General features: G+C 38.4%; 1 protein-coding gene across 2 annotated transcripts in view; it reads left to right on the plus strand.

Annotated features, from left to right (window-relative positions):
• Window positions 1-15,867: 15,867 nt before the first annotated feature.
• Window positions 15,868-19,127, plus strand: part of LRBA (LPS responsive beige-like anchor protein) — a 560,879-nt gene continuing 557,619 nt past the window's right edge. For both annotated transcript variants that reach the window (XM_019722880.2, XM_019722903.2), the window contains exons 1-2: window positions 15,868-16,008; window positions 16,355-16,778. In XM_019722880.2, the coding sequence (XP_019578439.2) occupies window positions 16,563-16,778 (216 nt within the window). In that variant the 5' untranslated portion in view covers window positions 15,868-16,008; window positions 16,355-16,562. The remainder of the gene's footprint in view (window positions 16,009-16,354; window positions 16,779-19,127) is intronic.

Genomic DNA, 19,127 nt, shown 5'->3' on the forward strand with positions numbered 1-19,127 from the left:
ATTGTTTTAAAAAGCATTAGTAAATTTACTTTTATTGCATAACATATAAAGACATAGTACCAAATGCTTTTGTCATCCCTTACCACATGAAAATACATTATTTAAAAAAAAGTGAAAGTGCTTAATTTCACAAAGCCGGGGCTTTTGTGATATGTCAGAAACAGTATAAAATGTGATTAAAACGCTACACTTAGTGGCAAACACAAATGCCTCTCTGCAAGGTGGCTTCTAAATATACACGGGGCACATAGTTATTAGTGACTCTCTGAGCAAGCTCGGTTCAGCTGAAGCTAATGAGGGAGAAGGCAAGGAAGTTTGTACATTTCACATTTGGATCTTATATGTCTATTTCTGGATCCATCAGGAAGGGAAGCATTTTGAGATAGGACTTTTTTTTTATATTTAACACATTCTAGACATGAAAGAAGACATTCCCTTCTTTCTTTGACTTCAAATTCTACCAATTACATCCCTCTCAAAAACACTCTTAAGCACAAGTCAATCCTACAGTTTAATATAATAAAAGTTTTCATTAAGAGTTTCCCTTGGTTATATTTATTTTTGCCTCAATTTTTTTCATCTGTAAAATAAAGTATTAGTTTGAAAAAACTTTCTGTAGTAATCAAGGTGACTGATGTTCAAGTTATTCCAAAGAATATAAAAGTTGAAAGGTGAAAGAGTTATTATCTATAAAATTGGTCTTAGTTATACTTTTATACATTATTTTCCTGTGCAAAGACATTTGTAGACAACCATCAATGCAAGACAATGTGTGTCAGGTGTCAAGTGCTAATTAGAGTTAGGCAAATAGTGAATTAATAAATACTTCTACTTTTTATTATCCAGGTACTTTTCTAGGAACTGGAAATTCAGTGGCATCACCTTTGAGGCCATGACCTCCAGGAAATTCCCTTTCACTGAGGGAAGGCTGAATTCTTAGGACTCCACTAACGAATCAGGAAACTGCTTATTGAGCACATAGTCATTATCAGGTTCTCTATGTGCCCAGCGGTGCTAAGATTAAAGACATAGTTCTTGCCTTCAGGGAGCTCACTTACTTATGGCTGAGTCAGAAACAATACAGTGGTCTAAAGAGATGTGACTAAAGACGTTGAACAATCTCCAGATCCTCTAATTCTACTCTAATTTGTGATTTCATCAAATTCTTCCTCTGTAAAATGGGGATAATATGACTTCATTTATAGCTTTGTTATGTGCAGTAAATAACACGCAGCAGTATGGACCCTGGGTGGTCAGTCTTCTGACTGGCTCAGTGATTCCAACTCAGCAGTAACTATCCTAGTCCGTGCCCCCGCAGACTGACAGATTACACGCCCCGGAGTTTCAGGGCCACTTGCGAGATTTAAAACTTCAAATGTTAAATTGTGGGATGCCGAGCCCATGGCGTAAGTACTGTGTTTGGGGTAAAAACAGGTTGTCATGAGAGTACATAAAAAGGACACCTGAGTGGGATTGGGGGAGGGTGGGTGCAGGGAATCCTGAGGTGAGGTCTGAAGCTGTTAGTTTGAGGGTGCAGAAAAGAACTGGCATTTGAAGCAGAAGAAGAGATTGGGCAAATAGGTGGAGGTGAGATAGGGGAGCCTGGTACTTCAGAGGCATCACAGGTATTTCAGTAGAACTTGAGCCTAGGCAGGGATTTGAAGGCTTTTTTGTGCCACAGCTCCCTTTGTCCACTGGTAAAGCCAAAGAATCCTTCTCGGAGGAATGTTGTTACATGTACCGTGTTTCCCTGAAAATAGCACCGGGTCTTATATTTAATTTTTGCTCCAAAAGACTCATTAGGACTTATATTCAGTGGATGTCATCCTGAAAAATCATGCTAGGGCTTATTTTCCGGTGAGATCTTATTTTCGGGGAAACACAGTATAAAGTAGGAAACAATAATTGTAGTGCCGTTATCAGAATATTTAGAATACAAGTGCAATTTATATATTTCTTTATTAACTCATTAATAATAAGGTCTAGCAGTGGGTGTAATTACTATGATTTCACAGTAGCAATGAGGATGAACAATGTTTGAAAATGTCTATAGTAACTGGAATGTATTATCTGATTTCTATTGGTTGTAAAGTTGGAGATAGAGTTAATAGTACTGTGGTTTATTGCCTACATTTGTAACTAGAGGAATTCCTCAATTTGAAGATCAGTAAAAATAAAGATTTTCTTTTCCCATCCTAGATCAGTCTACTATAGACCCAAGTTATGTACCCCTGGTTTTAGGCTGTAGCATCTAAACGAGGTTCTCTATCTTTAGTCAGATCCTGCCTTTAATTCAGTGTCTGCTTTGGGAATGCACAGATCTGATCAAGACACTTCCCTTCTTAAAGCTCTTCATTGGTTCTCCTGGTCTTTAGGATTAAGTTTAGATTCTTTGTTGTGACTCACAAATCCCTCCAGGATGGGTCTCTCTCCATTGTCTTTTGTTCTTTTCCCCAGCCAAACAGAACTTGTCAAATACAAGCCTCTCTTGCCTTCCCACTCACTGTTTTTTGTGTGTGTTTTTTTCTGACAAAACTCCTCTTCTTTGACTCTATCCCTCTTCTTGGTAAACTCTTTAGTTATCACCCCCTTCAGAAATCTATGTGGTTTCTGGCCTCACAGGGTTTACATATTGGGGAAGACAGATAGATGCTTAAACATGTAATTATGATATAATGTAAGAACTGCTGTGTTTTTTTTACCTCCAGGGCTTACAAAGTGCCTGGACCAAAACCTGCTTAGTGCCCTAGTGTCACTCATCTCCAAGGGCAGCCATTTATGTGACTCTTCTGTGCTGTGTGAGTGCTGCCCCTAGAGTTGTGTAACTGTCAGCCCTGGCCTGATAGTATTTTATTGACGAATAAACAAATGAGTGGTTTCCGCGGGGTGAGGAAGAGTGCTACAGAGACTGAAATTTGGGCAGGAATCATTCTTGGATTAAGTACACTCAGTTTTTAAAATGAATGATCTTGATTTTTTTTTCATTTTTATAGTCTAGAAGAGATGAACATTTCAGGGGCTTAAAACAGCCACTTGTTCTGAATATAAAAGTATCAAAATTAATTTATAAGAAAGTTAAAAATATGGCAAAATATACCAAAATAAAGTTACCCATAAACAATTCCATGACTGGATGCAACTTTCTTGGAATATTTTAGATCAATGATATTTGAAATTGATGATAAACTTTATTGAATATATATTGGGACACTGATTTCTTGACTCCAAAAATGTAAGTTTTATGAAACTTACAGAATATATAGTTATCATTGACATGTGGTTTTTCCTTTGGTAATTATTACATTTAGCAAATATTTTCTGAAAATAAAACATGACTAAGGCACTGGGCTTGACACTCTGAAGAATCTAGAGACAGATTGGACACTGATCCCATGACTTGGGCACTTACAGATGATTGGGAATATCAGATACACTTGGAACCTTCATACAAGACAGTAAGGATACGTGACTTAAGAAAGTTGCAGCCAGCCAGAGTGAACCTTTTAAAGGTAAATTCGGTCATGTCATGTCCTGCTTAAAATCTTCAGTGAATTCTCATTAATTTTTATTTCAATTAAAACTTTTTACTGGGATATAATTCAACTATAAAAGTCACTTTTTACGGTGTACAATTCACAATTCTCTCATTAAATTTTAGCTAAAATCCAAACTCTTAACAATGACCTATGGCTTTTGTAATCTGGCTCCTGCCTGTACCTCTCCAATTTATTTCATGACACATTTGCCTTTGCAATTGCTGTTTCCTTAACCTAGAATCCTGGAATACTTTTGCTACTGGAATTTGACACAGCTGGCTCATCTTGAGGGTCTTAGCTGAGATGATACCTCCAAAGAGTTGTTTTCTTTGAACAAGTATCCAAAATAGCCCTTCCATCTACCCACCTACTCTCTATCATATCACCCTATTTATTTTCTTCACTGGATTTATAATCTGTAAATGATTCTATATTATTTATGTGTTACTGGTATATTGCCTGGCTTTCCCACTGGAGTATAATTTTCACGGGGCAGGGATTTTTTGTTTGCTTTAGCTCTCCTTATTTAAAAAGCTCCCAATTTTTTTTATTTTGAAAAATTTCTAACTTACAGAACAGTTAAAAAAATAGTACAATAAACACCCATATACCCTTCACCTAGTCTTCAATTGTTAATATTTTATCACATTTGTTTTACTTTTGTCTTTATATGTCTACAGTTGTCCCTCAGTATCCACAGGAGATTGGTTTTAGGACCTGCTCAAATATCAAAATCTGAGGATGCTCGACTCCCTTATATAAACTGGTGTAGTATTTGCATATAACCTATGGACATCCTCCTGTATAGTTTAAATCATCTCTAGATTACTTATAATACCTAGTACAATGTAAATGCTATGTAAATAGTTGTTATATTGTATTGTTTAGGGAATAATGACAAGAAAAAGTCTGTATAGTACAGACACAACCATTATAGGTCTATTAGATTGGTGCAAAAGTAATTAAACGGTTTTTGCAATTATTTTTAACCTTTTAAACTGCAATTACTTTTGCACCAGCCTAATAGTATATGTCAACAACAAAAAATTAAATTTTTTTAAAAATATTTTTGATCTGAGGTTGGTTAAATACACAATGCGGAACTCTTAATATTGAGGGTTGAAGGTGTATCTATATTTTTCTGAACCATCTGAAGTCAGATATCATACTTGACCCCTAAATACTTCAACATGAATCTCCTAAGAATTAGTAACCATCACTACATAACCATAGTACCATTATTACTCTAAAATATTTAACGTTGCTACAATACTACTATTTATTATATAGTACATGTTCAGTTTTCCCCAGTTGTCCCTTATGGCTCTTTTTTCCCAGTCCAGGATCCAATCAAGGATTATCCATTTCATTTGATTAAATCTTTTAAAGACTCGTTTAATTTACAACCGTGTCCCCTACTTACCACTTAACTGAGACAGTTCTAGTGAAGTTCACTCCTAACCACTAGAAAAACCAATGGGCTTTGATCAATCCTCATCCTTCCCTACCTGTGTCAGTCAACAATTTAATCTTCCTTCTTTTTTGGAACCCTTTCCTCTCTTACTCATTCTGATGGTACCTATACTCCCCTACCTCTTGTCCCTTTTCAATTGACAGAGAACAAAAATGGGCTCCAATCAGGATATGACTGCTAATGGGAAAGAGTCAGATCTTACAACAGGTTCTATATTCAACTTCTTTCATTTCATCACAGACTTTTATGGAAAATATACTATATCCAAGAAACCATACTAGATGGTTTAAGGGGGATAAGACCCATGGAATGTCCAGTCTTTTGGAGGGAAGAGATTGGTAGACAAGTAACTAAAACTCGAAGCAGAAAAAGGTAGGGTTGATAAACATTTGGATGTGAAAAGGAAGGACAATTAAAAGTGACCCTGAAGATAAGAATCATTCATAGCATTTACATTTATTACTAATGCCCCATTGCTTAGTGAAAAAACTAGGTTATAAAGTTTGTGTGATTCTTAAAGAAAAATAGTTTTTTTCCTCCTGTTTTATTGGGTCATTATATTATAAATATTAAAACTTCCTTTTTAAAGTGATTACTGTATCTAGTGGCAGTCCTTTTCTCATTTGCTCTTTAGAGCAATCCTATTTGGTAGATATTACTAGCCCTGTTTTATGGATGAAATTAAAACTCAGAGGCATTAAATAAGAATGTAGGAAATTGTCCTCAAATAGAATTAAAGTCTCCTTTCTTCATTATTTGAAATGAATTCTTTAGGGAACTACACACAGAATGTTTATTTAAGTATACTCCTTTTGGTTTTTACTAAATCTGGAAACGAAATGCTAGCAGTTAAATTGAATGGACTCACAGGCCCCCAGATTCAGTACTTTATATTTAACACAGATGACTAATTTTCTTCCTTGTCAAAGTGACCCAGCAATCAGTTTAGGTGCTTGGGTACATAATACCTCTTTAAATCCAAGAGGGTACAATAGATGCAACAAAATGGATGGACCTAGAGGATATTATGCTAAGTGAAATAAGTCAGACAGAGAGAGACAAATACTACATGATCTCACTTATATGTGGAATCTAGAGAACAAAATAGACAAATAAACAAAAACAACAGAAGTGGACTCATAGATACAGAGAGCAAACTGATGGTTACCAGGTGGGAGGGAGGTTGAAGGGCTGGGTGGAAAAGGTGAAGGAATTAAGAAGGACAAATTGGTAGTAACAGAAGAGTCACGGGGATGTAAAGTACAGTATGGGGGATATAGTCAATGATGATGTAATAACTGTGCACAGTGTTTGGTGGGCACTGGACTTATTGGGGGATCACTTCATAAATTATATAAATGTCTAACCACTATGCCGTACACCTGAAACTAATATAAAATAATACAGAATGTCAACTATAATTGAAAACAAAAATTTTGAATAAGGGTACAATAGCGTCTGTAACGTTGGTGAGAATAATGCAGCTTTCTAAAGCTGTGTCTACATGGCAGTCCTAAAATGGATAAAAAGTGCAGAGTGTATCCGTAGTTGTTCGCAGCCCTCAAATGCCATTTTAGTGTTGAGAAATCTGAAGACTGATGTTGTTTTTTATGTTCCATTTTTTTTCTAAAACTGGGGTAATCAGTCATCTTCAAGCAGTCAAACCAGTTTGATGGCTACCCCTCCCACTTCCCCCATCAGAAACTGACTTCAGACCTTAGTGCTCTTCGGCTGATGGTTAGAGTTGGATCCACAGGTGTGGCAGTGAAAAAAAAGAAAGAAAGAAAGAAAAAACTTTGTAAACTCCACAAAAAGATTTTGTAAATAGAAGTAAAAGCTGTGTAAACATAGTACTTGAACTTTCTCTAGTTTCCGTGGCACACTAGGAACCCAGCAGAAAGAGATCACCCCACAATCCACAAAATAGAGGTCTTTTTAGGGAGTGGAGAGGGTGTCTGGCTGCTTCTGCTTTTGTCCAAAAACTCTCCTGTCTAAAAGTTTTGATTCAAATAGCTCACGTGTAGGAATCCTGAAGAATTGTCAGTGATAAAAAAGGTGACTAAAATGTGAGAACTCATTTTATTACAAAGCAAGTCAGAATAGTTCTTTGTTGACACTGAAGGAAAAAGATCTGGTGAGGTTGGGAAACTAGTGCGGTCGGTGAGCAGTTGGGGAGCGCTTGAGGAGGGTTTAGGATGATGGGGGTTTGTGTTAGGCAGGATGGAATTCTGTAACCCTATTCTTTTCCTAGATGCCACATGAACTTTGTTTAGCCTTCTCTCCTTTCACTACCTACAAAAAAAAACACAAAAAACAGTGGCAGAGAGGAAGTAGGCAACAGTAGGAGCTGAGCCGGCAGAGCAGGAGTTTGTACCAGTTAGTCCTAGATTTTTTTTTGATATATTTTAAGAGATTAGTACTTTATATGTGATTTGGGAGAATTGAATCTGAAATTCTGATTCTGAAAAAATTAGTTAAATTGTTTTGCTTCATGGATTCCTGATGGTTCTGAGTGGGTAAAGAGCCCATTATCGAGAATTACTTCTTTTGGTCTAAGAAACTAATGGAATTTGTGACTGAATCAAAGATTATATGGATGTTCCAAATGCTAACCAGACTAGCTGAAAAACAGAATAGTAAATAGCTAAATTGATCAGAAAAGTTTTTATAATTTTTTTCAAAAATTAAAAATAGTCATTTTTAATAATACAGTCATAACATATGCTTTAATTATTGTAATTATGGCTTACATTTATTAAGCACAAAGTGTATTTGGATGCTACACTGAGCACTTTATCTGTAATCCTTAAAAGGGTACTATTATTATAGTTATTTTATAGATGAGGAAACTGAAACTCAGTAATTTGTTCAATAAATTCTCAAGAGTATACAACCAGTAAATCATGGAAGTAGAATAAGCCATATGTGTCAAAGCCTATGCTCTTAACTAGTACACAGTTTTATGATGTTTATTATAGCAAAATATTAAAGATTGGTTAAATTATGGTCTAGTCAGTAATGTAATAATATACAGTTAAGGTCATGTTTCAAAGACTATTTAGTGACATGGAAAATGGTAACGATGTATTTCTAAGTGAAAAACGCAGGTTACAAGTACTATGTTTAGCATGATTTCAATTTGGATTACACATTTATTTAGTGGAAATACATACATACACCAAATGTTAGAGATGGTATCTCTGGGTATTGCAATTGTGGGTGCGTATATAGTATATATGTACTTTTTTCTTTTTCATTTTTGAACTTTTCTGCATTTCCCAAACTTTCTACACTTAACATGCATTATTTTTCCAATTACGTAAGAACCTTCAATGTTATTTAAAGTAAAAGCGAGAAATATAGTGGGAGGGATAACAAATGTACCATCATCAATTTTGTGACAGATAACGGAAATTTGGTGGGGAAAGAAGGGTGGGAAGAACTGAAAATTCGAATGTAGCTATAAAACAAATGCGATTTCTTTCACAGGTGCAGCCACCAGTGCAGATATGTCTCATACTTTTCCATTAGCCGATATCTTATTAACCAGAGTCATGAGTAAGCACAGTCATATCCTGATCATTTTCCTCCTTCTTGAGTCGCTTTCCTCCCTTGGCTTCCGTGACTCCCCACTCCTATTTTCCATCTAGGTCAGTAGCCTCCCCTTTCTCAATCTCCTTTGCTAGTTCCTTCTCTTCTCAACTCCCTTTACATTCCAAAGAGCCCCAGACTTGGCCTTGAGTCTCTTTTCTCATCTACCACAGAGGAAAAGCCTGCAGGAGTCAGGTCAGTAACAAATGAGGCAAGTTCTTGCTTTCACAATTACCCCAGCCCAAGTCCAGTCATCTCCATCTCAGTCAATAGCATATCTACCAGCTGTTCAAGTCAAAAATCTAGAAGGCATCTTTCATTGTTCCCTTTTTCTCATCTTCATTTCTTCACATCCAGTACATCAGCAAATTCTGTTGGTTCTATTGTCAAAATATATCTGGAATCCTTTTCTTTCCCCTTTTCAGCCTCCATCTTGTGTAGGTTATTTAAGTGTTATCCTGACTGGTCTCTCATTTATTTTTGCTGGGCCCCCATCCATTCTTCACACACAGCCAGGTGTTGTATTAATTTTTGGATTTGGAATTGAAAATTCAGAAGATAAGGCTCTGGTCTTCTTTCATTCTTCTGATTGAGAAGGTGAAACTTACCAAGTTTGTCTGAATTATCACAACTTAGAATTATTAGTACTAAGAAAAAGTGAATTCACTTTGGTTTCCTAGCAGTCAAATATTTGGGAACCTAAAAAACAACAATAAAAATTTTTATTTGCTTACTTGTTCTGCTCACTTTGTATGCCACCACCTACGTTAACAATGATTGAAGGACAATTGAAAAAAAAAAAAAAGGAAATTATATTCCATTCTTGATTCTCATCCACCTGTAAAGAACAAAACAGAGAGGCTGAAATAAATGTGTATTATAGTCTGGAGGGGGCTTAGCAAACTTGTTCTCACTTAAGTTAGGCTTACCTCATTTTTCCAGGCCTCAATACCTCAATGCAATAGTGCTGGGGGTTTTTTTGCCTTCTAAGCTTCTACAACTATGACTCACAGAACTAGAACTAGATCAGTACTGCTATGTGTTACTTTCTATATTAGATTTTTCTCAACTGGTTAAAATGACATAAGCAAAATACATTTTGTTTTTCTGAAGCTTAAACACACAGTTAAGCTGTCTAGCAATCACCCATTTTAAGAAACTGGATTTAGCAGAGGAATAAAGACTTTCTAATTTTACTATACAACATAAAATAATTTCCCCCAGCTATTTCCTCCAGTGGCTGATCACAGAACTTCCAGTAATCTCATTTAGACCCTGAAAATTAGAATACATTTTCCTAAGTAGTAACTTCTTATTTTCTAACCACATTTTACTTTAGAAATAAACCATTTTGAAGTTGGCATTATTTCTATGTTGCCTTTAACATGAAATCTAGCAACTGTCTTTTCATTACACAGAACTCTCAATTCTTCTCTCCTGATTTAAAGACTGTTGCTTTTGGAATAGAAATATGTCATCTAGATTGTCCAGGTTTAGGGACACTGTAGATTGTTTCCAATAATCTAAATGAGTGATACGAAAATCTTTACACAAGTTATTTTAATTAACATTAACAATATTATATATGCCATCAAAAGAGTATTATGAAATCAAATAAAAATAAATTAGTTCAGTGGCTATAAACCTTGGCTCTACATTAGAATTAACTGGGAAGCTGTAAGCTGTAAAAAATACTGATGCCTGGGCCATACTCAAGATTCTGATTTAATTGTCCTGGGCATTGGGATTTATGAAAGGTTCCAGGTGATTCTAAAGCATGGCCAAGGATAAGACCCACAGAGCTAGGCAATTACAGATCCAAGTCATTTTCTGTATTTGAGGCTAGCTGCATATATGAAAAAGGTGGAAATATATTTTCCTTTTCGTGTGTAGTTTTAAACAACACAAATTTATTATGTTACAGTTCTAGAGGTCAGAAGCCACCGGCCTCTTCCTCTATCTTCAAAGCCATCAGTGTAGCACCTTAAAATTTCTCACTGATTATAACCTTTCTTTCACTTGTAAGGACCCTGTGATTACATTGGGTTCACCTATATAATCCAGGATAATCTTCCATGTTAAGATCTTGATTTAATGATCTGCAAAGTCCTCTTTCCATGTGAGGTAATATATTCACAGGTTCCAGGGATTAGGACGTAGACATCTTTGGAGTGGGGGAGGGGAGCATTCTGCTGCCTACCACACACCCCAGAGTCTGTAGTTGTTTTCCTCTTTTGACTTTACACACTTTCACTGATGATCTTTCTGGTGGGTGATACATTTTAATCTCCAACTCCATTTGTGATTCTACATTGGACGTTTTCCCTTTGATGTCCCATAGGCCCTGGAACCCATGCTGTTTTTTACTTTTAGGAATTTGTATACTTTGCTACTTGTTTTGAACATTTTTCTCAAATCATACTATCCTCTTTGTCTTTCAAGACAGAATACCTGTCTTTCAAGGCATTCTTTTCTCCATGAAGCTTATTTTTTTGAGATATAATTGACATATAATACTGTGTAAGTTTAAGCTGTACAACACATTGATTTGATACATTTGAATACTGCAATGATTGTAGCATTTAGCTGACATCTCTATCATGTCACATAATTAGCATTCTTTTTTTTTGTGGTGAGAACAGTTAAGATTTAGTCTTTTAGCCATTCTGAAGTTTATAATACAGTATTGTTGACTATAATTACTATATTGTGCATTAGATCTTCGGGATTTATCTACTAGTTGCAAGTTTGTACCCTTAAACATCTCCCCAATTCTTTCACATCCCGCTCCCCAGCCTATACATTACAGAAGTCATCTTTTTCTGTCTACTTGGGAGTACTAATAGCAATTCAAAGTTTAAATCCCAGACAGTAAGGGCTAGAAAATGTTTCTTTTTCTGTCTGCTTGAAGTCAATCTTCTCGTGTCTCATTTCTTATGTGAACTCCCACTTCTATTTTGATGACGCAAATGATAACTTACTATTTTGAGGGGACACATTGACCTTTCAGACACCTCCATGGACAAGTGATTCACAATTTAGCCGACAGTGCCAATAGTCATTCTAGGGATATGCACTTATATAGATAACAAAAGTGGGATGGGGTGGTGCATGTTTCATTGAAGTCACATGACAATTACTATCTTACTATATTGTAAGAGATACTGCAAATGGGCTACCTATTTACACACTACTTAACAAAATAGAGATGGGAAAACAGAAGTTAAATCAACCAACCTACTCTATGTCCGTGTCAACTACATGAAATATTGCATTAATATGTATTTTATGCCTTGGTTAACATACTTGTTGAAAGTGAAGTTGCCCCTCTCAATGTCTCTACCCTTTGTGTGACATACACAAGAAAAAAAAAGAATTTAAAAGTGCCCCAAATATAATAAATTGATAAGGATCATTTTGAATTGCTAGATATTGAATAATCACATGAACTTTTAATGTTAAACTTTTGAGTTTCCAACTGTAAGAGTAAGAAATGTCTTTTCTCTTAACTTCTAATTATTTCCAGAGTCTAACGCCCCCCAAAATGTTATTAATAAAGGTTACTCACATTTGAAGTTTTATTCAACATTTGGAAAATTTAATGAACAGTGAAAGCAATGTTTGACTTCCTAACAAAGAGGGTGCTGCAAGCTAGGGCCACAAATTCCCAGCCTTATGCTAAATAACATAAGCTATGCTAAATAACAATTTGAAGAAAACTCCAAATTCAGGGGTATACATTAAGTTGCACAGCAAATCATGTAGGTTTAATAATTTAATACATACCCTAGGAAAATGTCAAGAAGTATCCATCCCATCTTTGTTATCAAAATTTTATTTTTTTAATATAGGTGAGGGTTTGTAGATCAATAATCTTGATTTTACTATAAAATTACATTCTCTTCACTTGAATTCCTCTGAGTTATGTACAAGCCTTCCTGTTTTGAATCAACTTTTTTTTTCCTGCTATGGTTTCAATATATGCTGAAGGCAAGTAAAATTATGATAAGCCTTTCAGTTCTTAATTCTGTCAGGATAGTGATGTCAGAGAGATACAAATTAGATAGTGATAGAAAATTTGAGTCTAGCTTTATAAGAGACTTCCTTTTCCTTTCTTTATTCCCCTTATTTTTGTATACCGTGTTTCCCTGAAAATAAGACCTAGCCAGACAATCAGCTCTAATTCGTCTTTTGGAGCAAAAATTAATATAAGATGTGGGGACAGAGGCCCAGAAAGCAGTTTCCAGGCTCTCGGCCTCACATAGACAGGTGCTGGCTCAGGTAGTAAGTGGCCATCAACTGTGATTGGATGGCCATCAGCTGTGGCTAGTTGGCCGTCAGCTGTAACCAGTGAACCATTGGCCACTAATATAACTGCTGTGGCTATGCTAGCAGAAAATGGGAGCTAGCAAGAAGATGGTGGCTGAGCTATCATATCGAGTGTATGATAGAGGGATACAAGTAAGGCAGTCCTATAAACTCATCTGTTGATAGTTCATATGAAGACTTTTGACTAGAAACCTTCCATTATAGTATCGAGAAATATAAACAAAATTTAACAAATGGTAAAACTGCTTTCCATTTTGAGATCACCATATATACCAAGATCTTCCTTCCTCTGATAGTAGTTGTATAGACTCAAGCGAGGGCTTTCAGGCCAGAAAAATTAAAGCAAGTTCACTTTAGAGTTTTAACTTAATCCAAATAGTATGTCTTGTGTACCTGCAATATTCAAAGTATTGTGCCATGAAGTACCTGCAATATTCAAAGTATTGTGCCATGAAGGCACTATACCTGTGCTTAACAGGTATAGTGTACCCTGAAGCACTTTCACAGTTCTATTCTTTTTACATAAATAATAATACACAGCTATTGTATCTAAACTGTGGCTTGGCTAGAAGTAAAATTTCCCCTTGGCCTTCCTTATACTTTCTCCAGTGAAACTCTGGTTTTTGCTATTTTACTATAACCAGGGGCGAAATAAAGCAGGATGTTGAATAATTCTGAAAAATTATAAAATATAGTTGACAGTTTTGGGGGAAATATTTGTATAATTGTCTTATGTCCCCTTTTGTTTTGCCAGAACGGTGTTAACAGTAAGTTGGCAAATTCATGATAGACACAAACCTTAGCCCTAAATCATTTATACTGAGTAATTGTGACACACTGTGTTTAGGGCATTTTCACTACCATCATCTTCTCCTTCATAATGGAGGATATTTATTTAGTTAACAAATACTTTACTAGCACTTATAAGCTGGATGTATAAACATACTCAGGGTTGGACTATTTGCTTAAATCTGAGGAAACAAAAATGCTATTAGAAGCCTCATTGTTTACTGCTTCCCTACCTCCTTCCCTACAGATGTGTTAAAGGTCAAGTGAAAGTTGTCTCTCTCCTGCAGGCACACCACACTCCCTTATTCCAGACTTATTCATTTAACCATGTGAAATATAAACCTGGGGTGTTTAAATTTTTTTTTCCAGGGGTTTTAGGAATGGCAAGCCACTGATGTTGCTTCTTACCCTGGCAATGCACGAGCCACGAATTCAGACCACAAGAAAAATGTCTGCCTCATCTTTGCAGTATTTAAACCCACTTACTGAAAACAAATCTTTAACGAACATTTGCAACCACATGAGATTTGGTGCAGCTGAATTCACTTTAGTATTTTTAAAAGGTAACACTTTTCTAAAGACACTCTGCTTGTCTTTTCGTGTTGCCTCCTTCTTCCCAAATTTCCATGTGATAGTTAAAATTCAGTTGACTTTTCAAGCCCATCGCAAATAACTCTCTAGGAAACTATTTCATCTCTCAAACCAATATTTTTTTTCTTCTGACTCCTCCATAGTACTTCCTAACTTTTGTTTGACTCCCACTTTTTGCTTCACTTTCATTTTAGGGAACTATGAGTTTTTTAAACATTATTTTTTCAGAAGGCCTTATAATGTCAGAGAGTACCAGAAAGGGTGAAAAGCCACTTTTCTCTATATTTGTTTGGTTTTCACTAATGCATCAGGAAGAATGCTTTACTGTTAATTGTGGGGGTGGAAGGGAAGGACATATTATGATGATCTGTGCTGGTTTCAATCTTAATTTACCTTTTAAACTAATCTGAGAATGAGTTGAACCTAACTTTCACATTGGAAAATCACGAGAGGGGGGGAAAAACAAACCCTTCAGAGATCTACAGGCAAAATTAACCCCGCCTCTACGCTATTTGGAGCAGCTGTCTCAGGAATCCTCCCTCCCTTAAAATGTGGGAGAGGTTTGGTGGGGCGGCAGCTGCAAAGCAAGGAATCTTTTCCATTCCTCGTGGACAGCATCCCCCGCCCACCCCCTTTCAAACGGTGGCAGCTGTCGGGGTATCCCAGTGGAAATCTTTTTCTAAGTCTTCGCTGAACGCGGCGGGCGGGCCGCAGCTGACAGCAGTCATCGGTGGGCACTCTGCCCCTTCGACAAGGACAACAGCCTCGCTGGCTCCATCGCTGCCACCTCGCTGGCTCGTAGCGGTCCCTCAGGTGTCCTCCAAACCCAAGAAGACACCTTGGCAACGTGGGGCGGGTTCCGTCCGCGCCAGGGGGACCCTACGGGAACCTAACAGAAGGAGCATCAGAATCACCGCCTCAGCACTTGCCAAAGCACCTTCCCAGGTTGGGGGTGGGAGGCAGGGGAAGAGTCGGCTCCTAGGAAAAAAGGTCTTTCCCCGCCGGGCTGGGGACACACCTGGTGCTACTTGAGCAGCGCGCCTACTCGGGTGCCCGCCCTCACACGCTGTCCTGCCAGCAAGTCGGGGCCCAAGCCCTCCCCGGACCCCCTAGGCCACCCGCGCGTCCCCACCCCGCCGCGCGGTGGCCTCCGCCTTCGCTCGCGCAGGCGCACGCCGCGCCTGGCAGCCCGTGGCGCTGTCATGGCGGCGGGGAGCAGCTTCAGTGGGCACTGGGGCAGCCGTGCGATCCGCGGCGGGGCGAGCTGTGCCAGTAGCATCCTCAGCACCGCCAGCAGCCTCAGCCGCGGCGGCCGTAGCACCAGCAGCGGCTGTTTTTGCAAAGGTTGAGCGCAGGGGTGGGGCGGACCAGGAAGCCAAAGAGTTTTGTGCAGCCGCGGACTCCCGGGGAGCGGACTAGGGAAACTTGGAGGCTGCGACCAGGTGCACTGACCTCTCTCTCCTCCCTCCTCTCCTCGCCATCTCCACCGGGCATCCCCTCCTTTCTGGCCACGACACACCTGCCCTCCTCTCCCCGTTGAACCTCAGGTGCCTGAGCGGTGATCCACTCCTCCCCCTGGGCCGAGCGTTGAGAATAATCACCGCCCCCTTCCCCCGCCTTTTCCTGCCCTGGATCTCCGCCGCCACCTCCGTCTCGCGGCTCCCTGGCGGGGGGTGAGGACGAGTCCGGAGTATCTGGGTGAGGAGTAACTTTTTACCTCGATGTGTAGCTTGGGGGCCCCCTCCTTTCCTCCGATCCCACCCCCCCGCCCCTTTCCCAGCGACAGTTTCTCTTTTCGTGCACCTGTGAGGAGAGGTTGCCCTGCGCCTAGAACCTGCGAGAGTGGGGGAGGAGTAAACCTGTTCAGGGGCCTCTTGAACCCGCCTTCACTCGGAACCCAGCTCCTCGAGCCGGGGAGAGCGGGTGGCTGGGAGTGGGGGCCCTTTTGTAACTTATGTGACGGACGATAACTATTCCCCTCTCTCCCCCCAAACACCCTAAAACAAAACCTAGCCTATTTAACGTTTATCTAATCTTCCAATAGGGTTTGGCGTTGTTGTCAGCCTCGGGGAGAGAGATTGGACAAATATTCTCCAAGAGGAGGGCGACGCCAAGGACTTTCCACTTCAACTGCTTTTGGGGGTTCTCCACAACTTGGGAGAGTGACCCTTTTCGCTTTGCGTTGCGTGTGCTTGTCACTAGTGCAGCGATTGCTGTATTCAGAGTGACTCCGAGTTGCTTGTGAACTAGCGATGGCTAGTGAAGACAATGTCCCTTCCCCGCCACCAACAGGTGATGACGGGGGAGGTGGAGGGAAAGGAGAAGAAACCTCTGCTGAAGAGGGTGCATTGTCCCTGAAACCAGGGCTCCCCATCAGGGGCATCAGAATGAAATTTGCCGTGTTGACGGGGTTGGTTGAAGTTGGAGAAGTATCCAATAGGGATATTGTAGAAACTGTCTTTAACCTGGTAAGTAGATAACTATTTTACAAGCATATATTCTCGGTGGGTTGTGGAACAAGATGTTAAAGGGTAGCCATGTGCTTTACTCAAACTAAGGATCGCTTTTTCCGTGGGTAGAAATTTCTGCAGACCTAAATGCAACAATTTCTTGTATTTTTTAATTTAAGGGGAATTATGTAAACTCAGATGTTCCAGCTTTTCTGAAAGTGAACACATAGATCACGTTTGTGCTGAGAAAATAATTGTTGCCACGGAAGTATTTTGGGGGTTTCCACTGGAGTTTAATTCTGTAATTTTACCCCCCTTGGGATGTATAAGTAAGTTTGCATTTCTCTTTGACATTTTGAATAAGTCCTGGTGACCATATTTTTTGGACTTGAGAAATAATGTAAATGGTAGTCCTGCCTACTCGTTGGAGTCTGCCTAAGTTTGCCATAATTTTTGAACATGAAAGTTTTGTTCATAGGGCTGATGAAAGATTAATTTGCTGCAAAGTTAGCGTTTATTTTAAATTTTGACTAGTTTTATTTTTAGGCATAACTAACAAATGTTAAATTTTGGGATGAATTTAGGGTTAAATCATGAAAATTGAATGACAATTTGAAAAGAGGATTGTGGCAGATATAGTATAATCAGTATTTCTTTTGTAAATTTATGTCTAGCAGTAAAGCATATTTGGTCATTAGAAGTTGCTGGTCATATTAGGAGCTGTGAATATTAGTTTTAAAAGATATGCAATACTTTTCCTTTTCCTCTATTCCATTCTTAGAAATGATTATCATTTCTAAGGGGTTTTTTTAGGTTTCTTTATTCCAATCTCTGTTGCCCATCAATGTAAACAATACATAGTAAATTGGATCTTAAAATACTTTCCTCTCTACCACCTACTCACCTGTTAGAAGATAACAGATGAGAACAAATACTAATCAGCAGTAGTCGTAATAATTGCTTAGCACCTTTCACTGTTGCCTCTATGTTTTCAAGGTTAGACTTATTTTATTTCAGGGCAGTTAATTATTTCCTTCACCAGACCTTTACTAAATAGTCACCTACAATACAACTTCTAGAATGAGAAAGTGGCTAGATGAAATTCACTTACTTTGGGAATATGAAATCTTTGAATAGAGGGTATTTCTCTACTCTGTTTTTTTTTTTTTTGTTTTTTGTTTTTGTCATACACATATATTTTTAACTATATGTTATGGAAATGTTCAAATGTGCACAAAAATAGACTAGTATAAGGAACACTGGTATCGATCATCAATTGCAACAATTATCAACATTTTGGATATCTGGTGTGTCTGGGGACTTTAAAAGTTTGTGAATCTCAAGGAGATAAATGGTAAATTGACGTATTCCTTTACCTCAGCGTAGACTTGAAAACTTTCCTTTTCGATTTCCTTTTTTCTTTTTCTAAACCTCCTGTGCCTTGGATGATAAACAGAAATCTGTGGTAGTGATCGAGTCCATGATGGGTTGTTTTGTGTGTGAAATACAACATTCCTCTGGCAGAAGGAGGATTCCAACTCCTCTGTTATTTAGAATATGTCCTGTGAATGACCAAACATGAGTCACTTACGTTTTCTCATTAAGGAAAATTCAAATTGTCTAGTAATGGTTTGCTTATATGCTGCCCAGAACTGTAGGCCTGGTAGAGATTTTAAGGTTATTGGTTAAGTTCTTCACAGCTGCTTTTCAGGGTAATGGATGTTTGGCTAGAAGGAGAGGGAAAAATCTGTTCAGTTACACCTCCTCATCACCATCATTCTCTTCTCATGTAGAGCAGAGCAAGTTGCAGAGATGATTAGATTAGTTCCTCTCTCTTCATTCTCCTGTACATACTTTTCATACTTCTTCGTGGATATCTAGGGTCTTGGCCAGTCTTCAGAAAACCTTGGGAACCGAAATGTTGGGAATCTGGTGAGCTAATCCATCTGGATGTTAATGCAGCTGCACCTAAATATTTCCTAATTGATAGTTGTAAGCCCTAGCCTTTAATCTCAAGGAAGGGAATCGCATTAATAATAAGTGATGTTAAAAAGTTACTGCTATTTACTGTGTGAATGGGTCAGGTGTTGTACATATATTTTTTAATTCTTCCCTCATGTGGGCACACCTCATGTTACTGTGCTTTGCTTGATTGCGCTTCACAGGTGTTGCCTTTTCTACAAATTGAAGGTAATACCCTCCACCGGCAAAAAGATTACAACCCACTTTATTGCAGTGGTCTAGAACTGAACCCACAATGTCTCCTAAGTATGCCTGTATCTCACTCTCTAGAAAAGGAAACAGGCACTGACAGCTTAAATAGATGGTCTACAATTTGATGATTCTGAGACTGGCCACCTTTCCAGG

The sequence above is a fragment of the Rhinolophus sinicus genome, linkage group LG07, assembly GCF_036562045.2.
Source record: "Rhinolophus sinicus isolate RSC01 linkage group LG07, ASM3656204v1, whole genome shotgun sequence".
Classification (NCBI taxonomy): domain Eukaryota; kingdom Metazoa; phylum Chordata; class Mammalia; order Chiroptera; family Rhinolophidae; genus Rhinolophus; species Rhinolophus sinicus.